Source organism: Trachinotus anak, unplaced genomic scaffold, assembly GCF_046630095.1.
Source record: "Trachinotus anak isolate AG129_WGS33_773 ecotype Australia unplaced genomic scaffold, CSIRO_AGI_Tana_v1 ptg000023l, whole genome shotgun sequence".
Lineage (NCBI taxonomy): Eukaryota > Metazoa > Chordata > Actinopteri > Carangiformes > Carangidae > Trachinotus > Trachinotus anak.
In genome coordinates, this window is record NW_027273874.1 from 10,577,073 (window position 1) to 10,594,956 (window position 17,884).

Below are 17,884 nucleotides of genomic sequence, written 5' to 3' on the forward strand. Positions count from 1 at the left end.
GCTGACCTCTGACCTTTCAACTGATCAGCTGACTGACAGACTGATGAATTGATCAGCTGATGTATTGATCAGCTTTTTGATAGACTGATGTATTGATCAGCTGATGTATTGATCAGCTGACTGACAGATGTACTGATCAGCTGATTTATTGATCAGCTGACTGATGTATTGATCAGCTGACTGACAGACTGATGTGTTGATCAGCTGATGTATCGGTCTGAATGGATCACTGTTGTTGATCAGTCACTAATCAAAGGTTTTGGACCAACAGACTCAGACTGAGTCTGATCCACAGTCCTGTAATAATCAGGATCTGAAGTTCACACAATAACAAACACCTGTTACCTGGTTCTGTAAAGCCCTGTTCCTATTGGCTGGGCTGACTCAGGCCGCTCTCAGCTGGTGCTCAGCTGTGAGGTGAGTGAGGTCATCATCAGGTGATAGTGTTGATGTCACAGTAACCTGCCCCTGTCACCTCTCACCTGTCTCTGTCCTCAGCTGAGGGACTCAGATCAACATGGTGGAGGACCGTCAGGTAAAGGGGGCGTGGCCTCGGCTCAGTGGAGTGACAGGACCCAACAGATGAAGAGGACTCTGTGTTTTCAGTAGATCAGGACGATCCACCTGGTTTTATTCAGCACAGCAGAGAACACAGTCTAACAAGATGTCAAAGGTTAAAGGTCAAAGAAAAACAAGAAGAACTCTGTTGAACAGAGAATCAACTTCCTGCTGAAAACAAGGAGCCGACTCTGGTCAAAGTCTTTGGTCTGTTTTCATTCAAAGCTAAAATCTGCATTAAACAGCAGCTGGATCTGGGACCCCCACAGAACCAGGTCCTCCTCCGTCCTGACTCCTGGGCTGCAGTGACCTCTGACCTCGTCTCCTCCACCTCCATGGAAAACAGCAGGAGGTGAAGGAGAGAAGTGAAGGAGAGGTGATAAGGACTTTATGGTTTATGTAAACTAACTGTATTTATAATGTGAAGAGGATGAATCTGACCACAGACACAACAGGAGGAGGAAATGTTGAAATCAGAAAAACACAAACTGAGAAAGTTGTTAAAATAATAATGAAATCAATAAACTGAGCAGGTTAAAGGTTTAAACATTAGTTAAGAAGAGAAATGAATCTTTAGAGGAGTGAGAACGTTTCTGTACAGACTGTTATGATGATGATGAAGATGATGACTCTTCTCCCCTCTCTCCTCCCCCACCCCCTCTTTTTTATCTCCTCCTAAACCCAACCGGTCGAGGCAGACCCCCCCACCCTGAGCCTGGTTCTGTTGGAGGTTTCTTCCTGTTAAAGGGAGTTTTTCCTCCCCCCTGTCACCAAGCGCTGCTCTTTGTGGGAACTGTTGGGTTTATTCTGTAACAAAGTAAGGTCTTGACCTGACCCTGTAAAGAGCCTTGAGATAATGTATATTATGATTTGGTGCTATACAAATAAAATTGAATTGAATTGAATTGAATTGAATGACTCCTGACCGATGTAAAGAGAATTAATCTATATTTATTGATCAGGAAACAGTCAGAGAGCACAGGCAGATCATCACGTGATCCAGGGACAGAACACATGTGGGCTCTGCTGTCTCCAGACTGACGTCCTGCTGCGAGACAGCTGGGACCGTTCGGCCACACCCACATCTGATGACATCATCAGTGAAACAGCTGCTACATGTCAGCCTTAGATCCAGATTCATGTGATCCAGCTCAGAGTGAGGGAACAGATGATGATGACATCACACAGGAAGAGGCTCCATGACGACGTCAGGACATATTTGACATCTACATGAGAGTGAGATTTCCTCCAGAGTGAGACCTCTGTCAGAATCAAGGATCTGAAGCTGAAGTGTCCTTGGACTCTGAGACCAGGTGGACTCAGCTCCTGGACTGATCCTGGTCCTGAACCTCCAAGACCCAGAGAATGAAGGAGAGCTCACAGTCCAGTTCAGAGGGGGGACCAGTTCAGGTCCTGTAGAAACACTGACTGACAGAGGTTCCACCTGAGAGCACCTGTCTGAAGATCACTGACATCACTATATGATCAATATGTGATTAATATGTGATTAATATGTGATTGATATATTATTGATATACGATCATCTGTAGCATTGATTTGATTCATCAAACATCAGGACAGAAGGAGGCAAATCACAGACACACAAAATACACACAAGCTCCACACACAACTGCAGCCGGAGGAGGAGATGATCAATCACCAGACGATCAAACTGATTGATAAGTCATCAGAGGAGTTGGATCAATCGAGTGCTTTCTGTTTGTGAAAGTGGGTGTTTCAACCACACCCTTGTTTCTCCCTGTAGAGGAGACAGAAGACAGTGAGACAGAGAACCAGAGACAAACAAACAACCAGAGACAAACAAACAACACTGACCTTTGACCTTGAGAATCACTGTTTTCCATGCCAGGAAGTTTCCGTCCTTGGAGACACTGCAGACGTACTCTCCTGTGTCTCTGACTCTGAGGTGTTTCAGGGTCAGACTGAGGTCTCCAGTTCTCAGCAGGTCTTCCTTCATCTCTGTTCGGCCTCTGTAAACCTGGTCCTGGTCTTCAGGACTGTCAGAACCGTTCTGATTCACATGGACCTTCCTGTTGTCTCTGTCTGTCCACTCCACTCTGACATGTCCAGACAGGTCAGCTGTGGTCTTGAAGGGAAGCTGGACAGACTCCACCCCCTCCTCCACCTCCACCTGTTTGACTGAGAGGACAACAAACCAGATTATCAGCTGTTCAGACAGCAGCAGCAGCAGAACTGTGAAACGTGTACTGAAATCTATTTGATTGGTTGAGTCTTAAAGAGACAGTGTTGTCTTTAGTGTCTCTGCAGTCAACAGTTGAACTGTTTATTCAGGAATGTAAAAAACACTTTTATCCACTGGCTCTGACAAATCCTCCTCCTCTTCCTGCTCCTCCTCCTCCTCACTGACTCATGTCATTACTGTGAACCATCACATCAGTGTGGGCCCACAGCTACACATGAATTAATCTGACATCAAGCAGCTTTCTTCAGGCTCAGTGGTCTGCCCAGCTGCCTACAACAGCACAGGTGAGGAAACCAGGAAGCAGCTGGCAGAGAGGAGACCACAGAGCACCAATCAGCTCACAGCGTGGAACTGATCCAGCTCCTCTTCACCAGGTGGACTCTGCACCTGTTTGCACCTGTCCTTTATGAACTATGGACAGTCAGCAACAGCTTCAACTATTACATTACAGTCAACCTGCAGACTGTTGCTCTGTGCTCACTCAGAACAGCCACTGCACCAAGTGCTGTAAGCTATGAAGTATTACCTTTATAGTTATTATATTATTATTATATAAACTTGTCTTGTGATAGTGACATTCACCTTTACCTTGACCCACACGTGTATTTGGTTTTTAGACTAAATATTTCTATTCTACAATTAAAAATCTAGGGATGGAGGTTTGTGCTTTTCTTATGTCTCAGTCTGAATAACCCTGAAAACACAGTTCACCACAGTGTCCTGTGAGGCAGATGTTAAATTTTTTAAAAATAAATAAAAAGCTCAGTACAATGAAATCACAGCAGTTTTATTTCTGTAACACATTTTCAATGACAATGACTTTTAAATCAAACTGTCAGATACTCAATACACGTTAAAGAGTTTGAAGGACTAACACTTCTGAACTAACAGCAGTATCCATCTGTGGAGCATCTAATCTAATCTGTGGAGGTGATGATCATCATTTAATCACAGTTTAATATAAATTCTGTTTTAAACATGTACTATCACCTATCAACAACAGCAGGATGAAGTCAAAAACAAGAAACTGAACCTGTGGATACCGAGGACAGAGAATAATAAACAGGTCTGTCCTCTCATCACAGGCTGAACTGGAAGTGGTTTTTCTTCATCATCACAACCATTTGAGAGCTGAGGATGTTGTCCATGCAGCCTCCTTTCTCCACAGCCAGATGAACTGGATCAAATGCACCTCTCCATACACGAGGTCAGTTTCCAGTGAGGATACCTGTGAATCAAAGTTAAGATCACAGCTGGTCACAGTTAATCACAAACATAAACCAGCTGTCAGGACAGGTGTGTGGACGTCTGCTTCAGGTGAGGACTGGTGTGTATGAACTTACAGTATCACAACCTGACAAGACAACGTTCTTCTTCACACTGTGTATTGTGCAGGATACAATATGACTCCAGAGACTGAGAATAAGTTCATGAGATAAACCTCAGTGTTTTCTGCATGTTGGCATGAAAATTCCACCAGCAACAGATTTTTCTAACAACGTGACACTGAGTTAATGTTAGAGACTATTTTATGCTCGGCAGATGTTTGGTCCATTATCAGAGGAAAATACTGTGAATCTGAGAACAGATGAGAACAGTGAAGCTCCAACAGGAACCTGGTGCTTCATGTAGAACGTTTGGCTGCAGGACAATTGTCAGAACACAGGTGTAGTGATCATACAGGTGTAATGATCACAGGTGTAGTGATCATACAGGTGTAATGATCACAGGTGTAGTGATCGTACAGGTGTAATGATCACAGGTGTAGTGATCAGAACACAGGTGTCACATCTGTAATGAAACTGTGTTGACGTCGGTAAAATAAAATGGTGACATCATCACCACAGACGTCATGAAGGTAGCTGATGATTCATGAAAAGCTGCTCTCACACATGCAGGTAAATTACAGAAACTACAGATTTCCACAGGTTACGTTTGTTCTTCAGTCACATTCACCACCAGGTATTAGAACATTTGTTCACTGTGTTGTGTTGGAGCACACACATGTTTCCGCCTTCTTCTCTGTGAACAGCTGATCCTGCTCAGCACACACTGGTGTCTTACATTGGGTCCAGTTCTGTCCCCTCATTTTAAACCATCAGTCAGTCTGTCAGTCTCTGGCAGGTTGAAGGCTAAAAACAAACATAAGCACAGACAGTTAAACTATGTAAGAACTAGCAGACAACAAGCAGCAGGACCTGGTCACAAACTGTAGTGAACGTACTCCCTCGTGTTATTTCCACCACACAGACACAGAGACTTAGATACAACTTTTCTTCACCTGTACGACTCAGACACATCAGGTGATCAGAGCTAATCCATGATGTAACAAGTTAACATTACTGTTTTAACCACATTTAAGTTCCCGGAACATTTTATCAAGTTACATGAATGCAGTGCAGTAAACTAACATAGTCCAGTTAAACTGGGTTAAAGTCAAGTAAATGTATCTTTTTACCAGGTTCACAGTCTGTGGTTAACTCAGGTTACCAGCTCAGTGGGACTAGGTTAGCATGGCTAACAAGTTATCAGCTAGTTAGCTTGGTTAGCAGTTTGTCTGTGTAATATAACTGATATTAGCTGTGATGCTAACTGTCTCCTGCTCTCCCGTTAAAATATGTAGGAAAAGAACGCAGTAACGTTCAGGGACTGTAGGACATTCAGAAAATAAACATTAACTTACCGAATAACCTGGACGTCAGGATCCCTCCACTCTGTTAGTACCGAGGAACGAGCCGTAATCACAGTGGACTGAAAACCAATTATCACTAAATAACAGTGAAACCGTCTGTAGAAAGTTCCTCCTCGACCTAAAAATAACTACAAAATAATTAATATAATTGATAAGTCAAAACGAGGTGCAGACGACTTGTGTTTTCCCCCAGTGACTGATCAGCTTATCAATCACCCCAGACCGGGGATGTCAAACAAACAGACATGCCTCCAAAATCACCGATATCTAAGGCCTAATATCCAATTAATTAGAGAAAATTTTTCAGAAGGACCCTCAGAACACTGATCAGGGGGAACAATTTACACCAATGACATGGCAACGAGTTGTGGAAAACAATGATTGACTTAGTATTTGTATATATGAGAGAAGTTGATGTGTTTTGAATGGGATTCTGTTGAAGCCAGAGCTTTGTGGAGCCAGCCCCCAGCGGTTCTCAGCCGTACTGCACTTTAAGGCACTTCAGCATTGGCTTCACCTTCCAGACCCGGAGCTGTGGCTCATTTCAGATGTTGTGTAACCACTGTTCCTACAGTGACAAGTTTACATACACAGGTCAACTCTGATCACATGACCAGATGTCGACCGACTCTATGAACAGTCTGATTGAGAATATGACGCAGCATCAGATGACACCGTGATGGAGCAGGTTCTATCAGCAGCAGGTGAATGAAGCAGTTACTGACTTGTGTCGAGCAAATGAAGACACACTGGAAACATCCATTCTGAAGCTAACAGGCTAGGTTATGAAAACCTAGCTAAGCTAACAGGTTATGCTAAGCTAGCTGTGATCTCCAGTGTAACGGTCTGACTCTGTTGTGTTTGTGTGAATCATTACAGATGAAGAAACGAGTGAAGGATGTTTTCTGTCTCTTACTAATGAACCATTTCATCACTGAGCAGCTCAGAAACCAGCAGCTACCACACACTGTTAAGGTGGAATGTTTTCTTCACTGTTACTCAATACATGATTGATGTTTGGAAATCAATCAATACAATGATCAATCAATTAAATGTGACGACTTGGACCATTTCATTGTTTCTATCAGCTCTCTCCATGACAGACACTTCAGTGATGATCAGATCTTAGATGTATAAAGCTGCAGATAACATGAGTCTGATCAAGCTCCTTCCTCCTCCAGGTTATAAAATCAAATGCTCCACATTCTTCTAGCAGTGTGAACTTTAAAGAGGTGGGTTCAGCTGGCTACATGGCAACTAAACTGGCCTCAGAACAACAGGTAGATAATGAAGATGAAGTGGTAGACACTCCTAAACGGGCTAGAAACATTGCTTCACAGCTCAAACAAATAAGGGAAGATTTTGTAACAAAAACAGCTCTGCTGGGTCAATTATCAACCTCAGTAAGGACACTAGAGCAGTGTTTAGAGATTAACCAATGTTTAATGCTAAATTGGAGAGCTGGAGGATAGAGAGCTCCGCCACTGAGCTTTCCTACGCCACCAAACAGATCCAGGCTTTACAGCAGAAAGTGGACAATATGGAGAACAGAATCTGTTGGAACAACTTAAGGATGGTGAGGCTGAAAAAAGGAGCTGAGGTGGGTGACACCTACACTGTGCTGGACAAGATCCCATGTTACGTATTAGACCGTCCAGGTGACCAGTCGACACCAGAGACTAATGCCAAATCCTGATCAGCCCCCCGTCCCATCATTCTACACCTGCTGCGGTGGAGAGACAAGTAGGATATAATGGGAGCAACTGCAAACAAACAGCTAACCTGTGCAGGTCAGGAGTCGAGGAGACGGGTCCAATATTACAGCGTGAAGAAGCAGCTCCACAAAGCTGGGGTACGGTTAAGAATTGTTTACCCTGGGACTCTCATCATCACCGTCAACGGGGGGGGGGCGACTCACCTACAATTTGCCCAAGGATGCAGAAAAAGATCTGAAAAAACATCTTCCAAAGTTTTTCTGACAAACCCAAAGAAAGTTGTGATACAGAGCACCAAACACTCGGTTGGACATCAAAAACAAATGTATTTTTTATAATATGTTAACTATACACTGACATTATTTCTGTCACACCGCGGTGAGGTCAAGTTGGGCTTTTGTCCTGTCTCCATGTCTTGTCTTGTCATTTCCTGTTTTATTTTGAAAAGTAACTCTCCTCTTGTTTCAGGTCACTTGCCCTTCCTCGTGTGTCTCAGTCTGATTGCCTGTTGAGTGTTTCCACCTGTCCCTTGTTACCATGTGTTTAAGAGTCTGCGTCTCCCTTTGTCTTGTGCCAGTGTGTCGTCTTTGTCGATGTCTGCATGCAATCACCCTAGCTTACCACAGTCTCGTCGCAAGCCGGTACCCAGTACCATTTGGTTTTTGTTCAGGTTCCTCCTCGATGAGTGATTTTCTGTTATAAGTCTCATAGTCTAGTGCCTCCAGTTTTCAGGAGAGTTTTTTGTTTGTTTGATTTCTTTTGTTATTTCTTTTGCCTGCTTCTGATACTCGGTCTCGGAGGATTTGAGTCAGATTCTGTAATAAAGACTTTTATTGAAACTATCCTGCATCTGTGTCCTGAGTCCTAGCCCGGTTGTGACAATTTCCCTCCTCACCTGTCTCTCTTTTTTCCCTCCTTGTGCACACTCCCCATAGTCATAATTCAACTGCTTAAATATGAATTGATATCTTTAAAGTGTGTAAACATTTTCTTTATAATAAATGAAGGGAACTTCAGTTCTACCGGATTTATAGGACCAAGGGAAGCCAAGTTCTAGCTTCTTTCACCGCATCATTGTGGATTTGGGAATTTATATTAGAGATGGGCCTGATCTGATCCTATATCGGTATCAGGTCCGATACTGACGTCATTACTACCTGCAGAGGTTTCAGGTGAAACAGCAGCAGGAGTTCATGCTCACTCAGAGACAGGCAGCAGAGCCTCACTGAAGCTCTGCAGATAAACTTCCAGCAGACACCTCAAAGGCTGAAGGGATCTCAGAGAAGTTGCTCACCTTCATGACAATTGATGACCAACCACCATCTGTTGTGGAAAATGTTGGAGTCCACAGCCTGTCGGAGAACTTAGAGCCCAGGTATAATCTGCCATCCAGAAAATACATTTCAGAGACGGCTTCACCCGAACTATACAACCGAGCGTCGTCAGTTAGAAGATGTTAAAGCTGTGAACTTATTGTTGATGTTTATAATACGTTTATTATCAGTTTTACATCTCAAATATTAGTTTGAATAAAAACGTTACAGCTGTTGCTGCTACCTGAGGTGTTAGTTTATCCTCATGATGTAACTTTAAACACAATAATATTACAGTAAAAAGAGCTCTTGTATCAGAATCTGATCGGAACTTAAAAATGTGGATTGACCCATCTCTAGTTTCTATCCCAGTAACTGGCTTTTCCGTTGTGTTTTTGTTCTTTAATGGTTTTTATTTTCTTAATCAATAATGTCTGTACATTAGTACTCCCAAAGTTCATATGTTTACTCCTGCAACGAGTTGAGCAAGGCCCCGAGAGGTCCCCTCGTCAACTGTCTCACTGAGGCCTCATTGGTGGCAGCGCGCCGCGAGGGCCTGGTGTCGGGACAGCCTCTGGGGCCCCCTATACTTGCAGCATATCGACTCATATGATGCAGCTCTTATTAGACAGATATACAGTTGAATAGAATTGTTTTTGTTAGCCTGAATGTAAACTGCATTCAGAATCCTGTCAAAAGATATAAGATATTGTTGTATTTAAAATCTCTTCATTGTGATATTGCCAGAGACTCATCTGGACTCTACAGAATCTAAAAAACTAAGATGAGTAGGGCAGAAGTGTCAGTATTTTGATCTCTAAAAATCTGCCCTTCAAACCCTTCAGTGTCCACAATGACCATGATGGAAGATCTGTAATGAATATGATGCAAACTTGTATGCAATCTCAGTTCTTTGCCTCTTTGTGCCCAATAATATCTGAGGCTATGGAAGGTGCTCCTGTTGTAGGTGGTGATTTTAACTAGACTTTTAACTGTGACCCTGCATCTAGTCCCCCAGCTTCTCCTCAGCTGAGAAAAGAAGGCGTGATGAGTTGAAATTACAACTAGATATTAAACTCAAGAGATTAGAGGAACAGCACATGCTAGATCCATCCAACTCAGATTTAAGAAACTTACTTCTCACCACCAGGGCAGACTCACAGAGGCTTATACATGAACAGCATTTGCTCCTCTCAGTTTGCACAGCATGTATTTAGAAACTGGAGACAAGGCAGGACGGATGCTAGCTCATAGACTAAGACAAATAGAAAATTGATAATTTCAGCAATTAGAGATGAGAATGGTTGGTTACATCGTGGTACAGCTACAATTAATCAATCTTTTAATAATTATTTTTCCATACTGTATAGTACACTCAATAATACAAAATGATTTGGACAGTTTCTTTAAAGGGTTTTATCTCTCTAGAATTAGAGAGTTCGGGTGTTAGGGACGTACTTGATTCACCTGTTACACAGACTGAGACTGAAACGGCTTTTATGAAGATGGCTTCTGGAGAAACTCCAGGGGGCAACAGCCTGAGAAAGTGTTTTAAAGAGCAGCCTTCCCACATTTATTGTTGTTATTTAATGCAATGTTGGAATCAGAATCCATGCCTCCGTCAATGTGCAGGAGCATCATCTCACTGCTACCAAAACCAGGTAAAGATCCAGTCCTGAGGAGTAACTTTCATCTCATAAGTTTATTAAATTGTGATGATAAGATCCTGGCTAAGATCTTGGCAGGTCGTCTGTCCTCAAATAATATGTGGAGGGTTTTCCAGATTATGTTAGAAGCAAGTTTCAAGTCCCCAGTCAATGCAGCATCATTAGATGCTGAAAAAGCCTTTGATCAGATAGAATGGTCCTATTTATTTTACATGTTTAAAAAATTGGGTTTTGGAAGTTTACCAGCTGGGTAAAAGCTCTTTATGGTGCTTCCTCAGTCAGAACTAATGGAATAGTCTCAAAACCTCCCTCTACAACGAGGCATTAGGCAGGGCTGCCCAGTCACCCCTTACTCTTCATCATTGTCCTTGAACCACTAGCATGTGCAAACTGCACCAGTGATGACATTCACGGTGTGAATTTATATGGACACAACTGAATATATATGCTGATGATACTCTGCACAACTTCAACAAACCAGTGTCCTCTATACCTTCAGAAAATCAGAGCCAATCAGAGCCGGCTTTTTTCAGGAATGGCACAGGAAAGGTATGGTATGTTTCAAAGATTTGTTCATTGATAATACTTTGGCATCGTTTGAACAGCTAAGTGAAAAATGTTGTCTTCCTAAATCAAATTTTTTCAAGTATCTACAAGTGAGGCACTACGTGCTCTCTCAAACTGCCAGCTCTCATCAACAGATACCAGCATTGTTGATAGAGTTCTTTCTTTAAATCCATCTCACAAAAGGCTTATCTCAGCCCTTTATGCCATGATGTCAGATGCATGCACCAATGGATAAGCTCAGAGTGGCCTGGGAGGAGGGTTAGGGTTAGTTAGTACAGTTCACAGTAGTACACAGAACTCGTATCTCAAAAGCCAAACTGTCCTGCATGTATCCAGAAGTTAGTCCCTTTGTGAAAAATGCAAAATTGCTGAAGCCTCCCTTATTCATATGCACTGGTCTTACCCCAGTTTGAACAGGTTTTGGACAGAGGTCTTTCTCACACTATCTCAGGTGTTCAATATTAAACTGGATCCAGATCCTCTAGTTGCTTTGTTTGGGCTGGTCAGGAAGGAGACAACTAACTACACTTGAACACTGTTCTTTATCCTTCGTTTCTCTTCTGGCTCGGTGAACAATCCTGCTCAGGTGGAGGGATGCTGCCCCACCCTCTCATATACAGTGGCTGACAGATATCATGTCCTGCTTAAAACTGGAAAAAATAAGATATTCACTTGAACATTCAAGTACAAAATTCCAGGAAACATGGGGTCCTTTTTAAATGCATTCCAGACTCTGCAAGTACTCGACAAATAATTGCAAGTTGCTGAAATTGCAGTTTGATATAAATATTTATAGCTAAGTGGCAGCTGTTGCTCTGTTGCTCCTTCACATACAGTGAATTCTTTGTTGTATCATTATTGATACATGATTGGTGCCAGTCGCCCCCCCCCCCTTTTTCTTTTCTTCTTGTTTTTTGAACAGCACTGCACCTGTTATGTCTTTTCAAACCCCAATAAAATGATTTTTTAATGATCTTTTGGGGCTTTTTAGGCTTTTATTTATAGGTGCAGTGAGAGAATGACAGGAAAGTTGGGGAGAGAGAGAAAAAATAAAAAGATTTTGATTAAACAAAAGAAAGAAGAACATATCCTTGGCATCATTGTGGTACTGTCCAAAACCACCACCACGACTGAATAATGTTATTATCCAGTTTTCATGCTCTAATGTTAAACAGCTGCACAAGAGATTTAGTATCAAGGGGCTCTCTCTTTCATCCTGTCCTGTCTGGAGGAGCCACATTAGATACTTGGCAGAAACAAAACTTGGCAGATTTTTAGCGACAGGATCTTACCTCTTCAACAACTTCAAACTCAGTTTGGTCTTGTGGATTCCTCTTTGTTAACATATGCTCAAATGTCATCAATTATAAAAGAGAAATGTAAAGAGGGAACGGTGCCTGCCTCATGTCCAGAGTGGGACCAGCTTTGTAAGAAGGCAACCCTGGCAAGAGGTGTGGTCTCAAATATTTATAGTCTAATGTTTAGAGCTGCCCCTGATACATACTCTCCTGTCCAGCTGGCTGGGGAACATGACTTAAATATGTCTTTGACAGAGTTCAGCTTTAAGCTCCTCTAAATGTGTGAGGTTCAGGATTACACAATACAAAATTCTAAATAGAGCATATATTACACCTGTTAGATTATCCAAGATGGATGACAGACACCAAGATTTATACTGGCCGGATAAAGCAGGACAGTCCTATCCTGTCCAGCTGTTAAAACACTCTGGGTAGATGTAAAATCCCTGATGTCAGAGTTCTTTAATGCTCATTGTCACTCATGTCCAGAAAAATGGAAACGAGCTGTTACCAGACAGTTTTTTGGAATTTATGAATCAATTTTAAATCAGTAGAAATAGAATCATGATTCTAATGTGAAATATTTTTTTTGTACACCTCTAAAACATGATGGCTCTGGTCTAGACTGTCCCCAGCACAGAGGCATAACAAACATCCAGAGACAAACAAACAACACTGACCTTTGACCCAGAGAATCACTGTTTTCCCTCTCAGGAAGTTTCCGTCCTTGTAGACACTGCAGGTGTATCTTCCTGTGTCTCTGACTGATGGTTGTTTCAGGGTCAGACTGAGGTCTCCAGTTCTCAGCAGGTCTTCCTTCATCTCTGTTCGGCCTCTGTAAACCTGGTCCTGCTCTTCAGGTCTGTCAGAACCGTTCTGATACACATGGACCTTGCCGTAACTGTTCCACCAGACCAGTCTGACGTCTCCAGACAGGTCAGCTGTGGTCTTGAAGGGCAGCTGGACAGACTCCGCCCCCTCCTCCTCCTCCACCTCCACCTGTTGGCCTGAGAGGACAACAAACCAGATGATCAGCTGTTCAGACAGCAGCAGCAGGTTTTAATCTCTTTATTGAAGGATCACAAAGTTGTAGAGAAACCTGAAGGACAGAACCAGATCAGACCAGAAGGTAACAAGGACAGAAATCTAGAAAATAAAAACAGGTGTTGAAGGTGTTGGAGAGGATCAAAACACAACAACAATTCACAAAACAAAAGGACATTTTAGATTAAAGAAAGGGCGGGACAACACCTCTTGTTTGTGATTGGACAGAGTCATTTCCTGTTCCTGCTTCTACTCTCAACAGTGTCTCTGAAGGAATTTCATCCTGAGTTTGAAAGAATGGAGGAGGAGAGTGAGATTATCAGGGAATATTTTAACAAAGAACGAACACATGATGTTTGTCTTGATATGCTGTCAGACGCTGAAGTCAGCTTCTGATTCACAGCTTCTGATTCACAGCTTCTAATTCAACAATTAAGGGGAAAGTTAAGGGAAACTTACTCAGCTGAGCGACCGATCCTCTGTTTATTGCACCTCTTACTGTTATGAACGTGTGTTGTAGACATTTGATATAAACCTTTATCGCTGTCTGAACCCCCCTACCCCTAAAGTGGACCGCACCATATCTTAACCTTGATGTTAGTTGAACGTCTGGTCCCCCTGCCTCAGTCCATCAGGGGCTCACAGGGTTAAATGGGTCCAGAGCCAATCAGAGTTGAGCTCTGTCTCCTTCAATATCACACTTGTACTTTTAAAACCTCCCAGAAAATCTCATAGTATACAGTATATGATATGATAAATATAGACAGAGAGAGAGCAGCAGCAGCAAGTTCTTCAAACCATCAGAGCAAAGTGAGAAATATCCACTAATGTGTTATTGTCTTTATTCCCATGATGCTCCTCTCAGGTTGTGTGCACTCAGACAGGTGTGTGTGTGAGTCAGTTGCTATGGTTACGCCGACGCTCTGTGTCTGTGTCGCTCTGAAACTTTCTGAAACTTTCTCGTGATTCAATAACAGGTTTTTGGGTTTGTATGCCTTCACAAAAATCATGAGCCTAAGAGTATTGTCTGATTGTTCTTGTAGTAGTCTGTAATTCACTCTCTGCATTTCACTCCTTTTGTCTGCATCTAGACCACGTTGGACCGGGTCCAGATCAAAACCTCTATACTGAGACTTGTCAAACCTGGACTGGATTATCCCGAGAGGCTACAGAAACGTCCAGTGTGGTCTAGTTGCAGACAAAAGGAGTCAAATGTCAATTTTTTTGTATTTTCACAAATAGTTTAATCCCTGTGAGCCACTGATGGAGTGAGACGAAACGTTCAACTAACGTCAAGGTTAAGATATGGTCAGACGGCGTTAAAGGTTTATCTCAAATGCGCAATAAACAGAGGATCGGTTGCTGAGCTGAGTTAAGTTTCCCTTAACTTTCCCCTTAATTGCCGAATCGGAAGCTACAAATCGGAAGCTAAGTGAGTAGCCTCCTTGACATTTTAATGTCATGATATGTTGACAGCATATCAAGACAAACATCATGTGTTCGTCCTTTGTTAAAATATTCCCCGATAATCTCACTCTCCTCCTCCATTCTTTCAAACTCAGTTTGAAATTCCTTCAGAGGCTCACACCAAGACTACAGGAGCAACATCCCATCAGCCACTGGGAGCAGACAGACACACAGCAGTGCTCTGACCCCTGACCTCTCTACAGAGGAGACCAAAGACAGTGAGACAGAGACAAATAAACAACACTGACCTTTGACCTTGAGAGTCACTGTTTTCTCTCTCATAAAGTTTCTGTCCTTGTAGACACTGCAGGTGTACTCTCCTGTGTCTCTGACTCTGAGGTGTTTCAGGGTCAGACTGAGATCTCCAGTTCTCAGCAGGTCTTCCTTCATCTCTGTTCGGTCTCTGTAAACCTGGTCCTGCTCTTCAGGTCTGTCAGAACCGTTCTGATTCACATGGACCTTCCTGTTGTCTCTGTCCGTCCACTCCACTCTGACGTCTCCAGACAGACGAACAGCTCTCACACCAGACCGGTCCTTGATCTTACAGGGCAGCTGGACAGACTCCGCCCCATCCTCCACCTGTTGGACTGAGAAACAACAAACCAGATGATCAGCTGTTCAGACAGCAGCAGTAGCAGAATTCAGTATGAGGTCAAATATTTGTAGTGGAACCTGATTGGTTGGTTGAGTCTTAAAGAGACAGTGTTATCTACAGTCAACAGCTGAACTGTTTAATCAATAACTTCATTAACTGATCATCAATAATAAAATCAAACTGTCTCTGACAGAGAACGAGTGCCTCAGTTATTAAAGTGTGGTGGATGATTTTACCCAGAGTTCAAAGGGAAACAGGAAGTAAAACATCATGATCTCAGTTGAAAGTCAGTCAGACACTTAAAGTGGAAAACTGTGCTGTTACATAATTCTCACCGGATTTTTGTGACTTTACATTTCATATGAGTAAAGTTATTGAATATTATTCCTAATAAATTTCTCCCAGTTGAGGGTTGTAGTAGAACAAGCAGCAGCCTGTTAATGTCTGACATGATTTTGGTGACACTACAGTGTATTAGAGTGAAGTTATTGAATATTTATGCAGTAAGTGTTTTCAGTATTGCACTTTGTAGACGGTCCCTGCTCACGCATACAGCCGGCTGCACGTAGAAGTCAATGTTATTTCTCGAGCTCTGCTGACAGCTCGTTTTGATTCAACCTGGGTTGTAGCTTGTTGTCTACCTCACCACGACAGGAAAGAGCCGCTGTTTGTGCCCCAACAGCGTTTTAGTTCTGAGTTATTGAACCGAGAAGTTCTCTGTTCCTTGTGAATATCTTTACAACTTTACCAAAGCCACAGTTGGTACTTGGAAGACCTGGTGTTAACATCCATCTTCAGAGATCCAGTCACAAGTGAACAGCTCTCAGTTCAGGTGTGAACACTCAGACCACATTCTGAGGTGGTCTGACCCACGTGTCCACGTTCTTTCAGCAGCGTGAACGTGAACGTGTCCTGGTCGCACTGAAGGACCGCCTGCCCTACTGACGTCCTCTGACAGTCTGATGAGTCCTGACACAGTTTCATAATAAACTGGAAATATTTTACTGTTTCCAATAGACAGACTTGTGCACAGTGCTCAACCCCTCTACTGCTCATACACACACACACACACACACACACACACACACACAAACACACACACACACACACACACACACACACACACACTCTACATACCTTGTCTGTCCTTCCACATTTTATACACAATGAAACCAACTGCAGATAGAACCAGGAGGAGAACCAGGACAGCTGCGAGAACCTTGAGCCAGACCAGAGGAGGTTCTGGAGTCGACACAAACAACATCAGATTAAAATGTGAAAATCAATAAATACAGATTAATAAAATAAAACTACATAGAAAAAAAAATTCACAACAAACAGAGGTCACTTGGTACTCTGACCTCTGACCTGTATCTACATCTCTGACCTGTATCTACATCTCTGACCTCTGACCTGTATCTACATCACTGACCTCTGACCTTTGACCTGTATCTACATCTCTGACCTCTGACCTGTATCTACATCACTGACCTGAGCTGTATCTACATCTTTGACCTCTGACCTGTATCTACATCACTGACCTCTGACCTCTGACCTGTATCTACATCTCTGACCTCTGACCTGTATCTACATCACTGACCTCTGACCTCTGACCTGTATCTACATCTCTGACCTCTGACCTGTATCTACATCTCTGACCTCTGACCTCTGACCTGTATCAACATCACTGACCTCTGACAGTCAGTTGTACTTCAGTCCGGCTCTGGTCCAGTCCGAACTTTCTGACGGTGCAGGTGTAGGTGCTGCTGTCCCTGATGGTTGGTTTTCTCAGAGTGAGGCTGAGGTCTCCAGTCTGCAGAGAGTCCGTCCTCATCCAGGTTCTGCTCCTGTAAACCTGGTTCTGGTCTTCAAGGTCGTCTCCGCTCTGTTGATGTGCATGAACAATTGGGTCTCTGAGGTCTTCACGGCTCCACACCACAGTGGAGTCGTTAGAAACAGAGTCAGTGACCTGACAGGGCAGCAGGACAGACTCCACCCCCTCAAACACCTCCACACCCAAGGCATGCTGGGAAACTGTGAGGACACAAACAGACACAAAGATCAGCTGCTGGTCTCCTGGAACAGCTGACTGAGTCTGTCATCGTCAGTCTTTTTGGAGGGGGGTGGGGGGGAATGTAGGGTGACGGTGTTTTAGGGTGTGGGAGACACACTAGAGCCCAGATCTGTCTTGTGTGATCTAATGATTGTGTTCCAGTGATCCAGATGAGCTTGAAGGTCTCTGCAGACTCTGCAGCCTAATGAGTCAGTTTCTCATTTTTATTCATGAAGCTTAGAGTCTTTATATCTCCTATGTCCACTCAACATACCTGTAATTCATATAATAACATATTCTGAATGACTGAGTCAATGTTTTCATTCAGTTGGTTGTAATTTCTCTAATTTTATAAGTAGATTTGATTAAACATTGTGATGTGTCTCCATTTAATATAAAGTATCAATAAATTCCTGATTTCAAAGGTGTTGGAAGAAAGCAGGTCATCTGACCACATTTGAACCAGATCCCAATTGGAAATAACCCCCCCCCCCCAAAAAAAAAAAAAAAAAAAAAATTAAAAAAATAAAGAGAGGCCTACATACTTGGCCACAGGTCATACTTTCACCAGGCCTCCTCTGTGGCAACATATAATGAGGAGCGCCCAAAATGAGCTAAAAAAAACTGGACCAGGAGAAACATGTTGTCCAGGCAAGATGGGAAACACAGAGGTGGGGGACTCGAGTCACAT

The 17,884-nt window shown here is 42.9% G+C and overlaps 1 protein-coding gene across 9 annotated transcripts in view; it reads right to left on the reverse strand.

Moving 5' to 3' along the window:
• Positions 1-595: 595 nt before the first annotated feature.
• LOC139606762 (fibroblast growth factor receptor-like 1) overlaps positions 596-17,884 on the reverse strand; it is a 58,029-nt gene continuing 40,740 nt past the window's right edge. The window contains exons 2-8 of one of the 9 annotated variants that reach the window (XM_071459084.1): positions 16,833-17,174; positions 16,278-16,382; positions 14,794-15,132; positions 12,715-13,041; positions 2,395-2,718; positions 1,478-2,317; positions 596-1,204 (exon numbers count right to left, since the gene is read on the reverse strand). In XM_071459084.1, the coding sequence (XP_071315185.1) occupies positions 2,226-2,317; positions 2,395-2,718; positions 12,715-13,041; positions 14,794-15,132; positions 16,278-16,382; positions 16,833-17,174 (1,529 nt within the window). In that variant the 3' untranslated portion in view covers positions 596-1,204; positions 1,478-2,225. Of the gene's footprint in view, positions 1,205-1,477; positions 2,318-2,394; positions 2,719-3,553; positions 5,603-12,714; positions 13,042-14,793; positions 15,133-16,277; positions 16,383-16,832; positions 17,175-17,884 lie in introns of those variants that run through there. The other 8 variants (XM_071459092.1, XM_071459090.1, XM_071459086.1 and 5 more) reach the window with 8 other exon arrangements.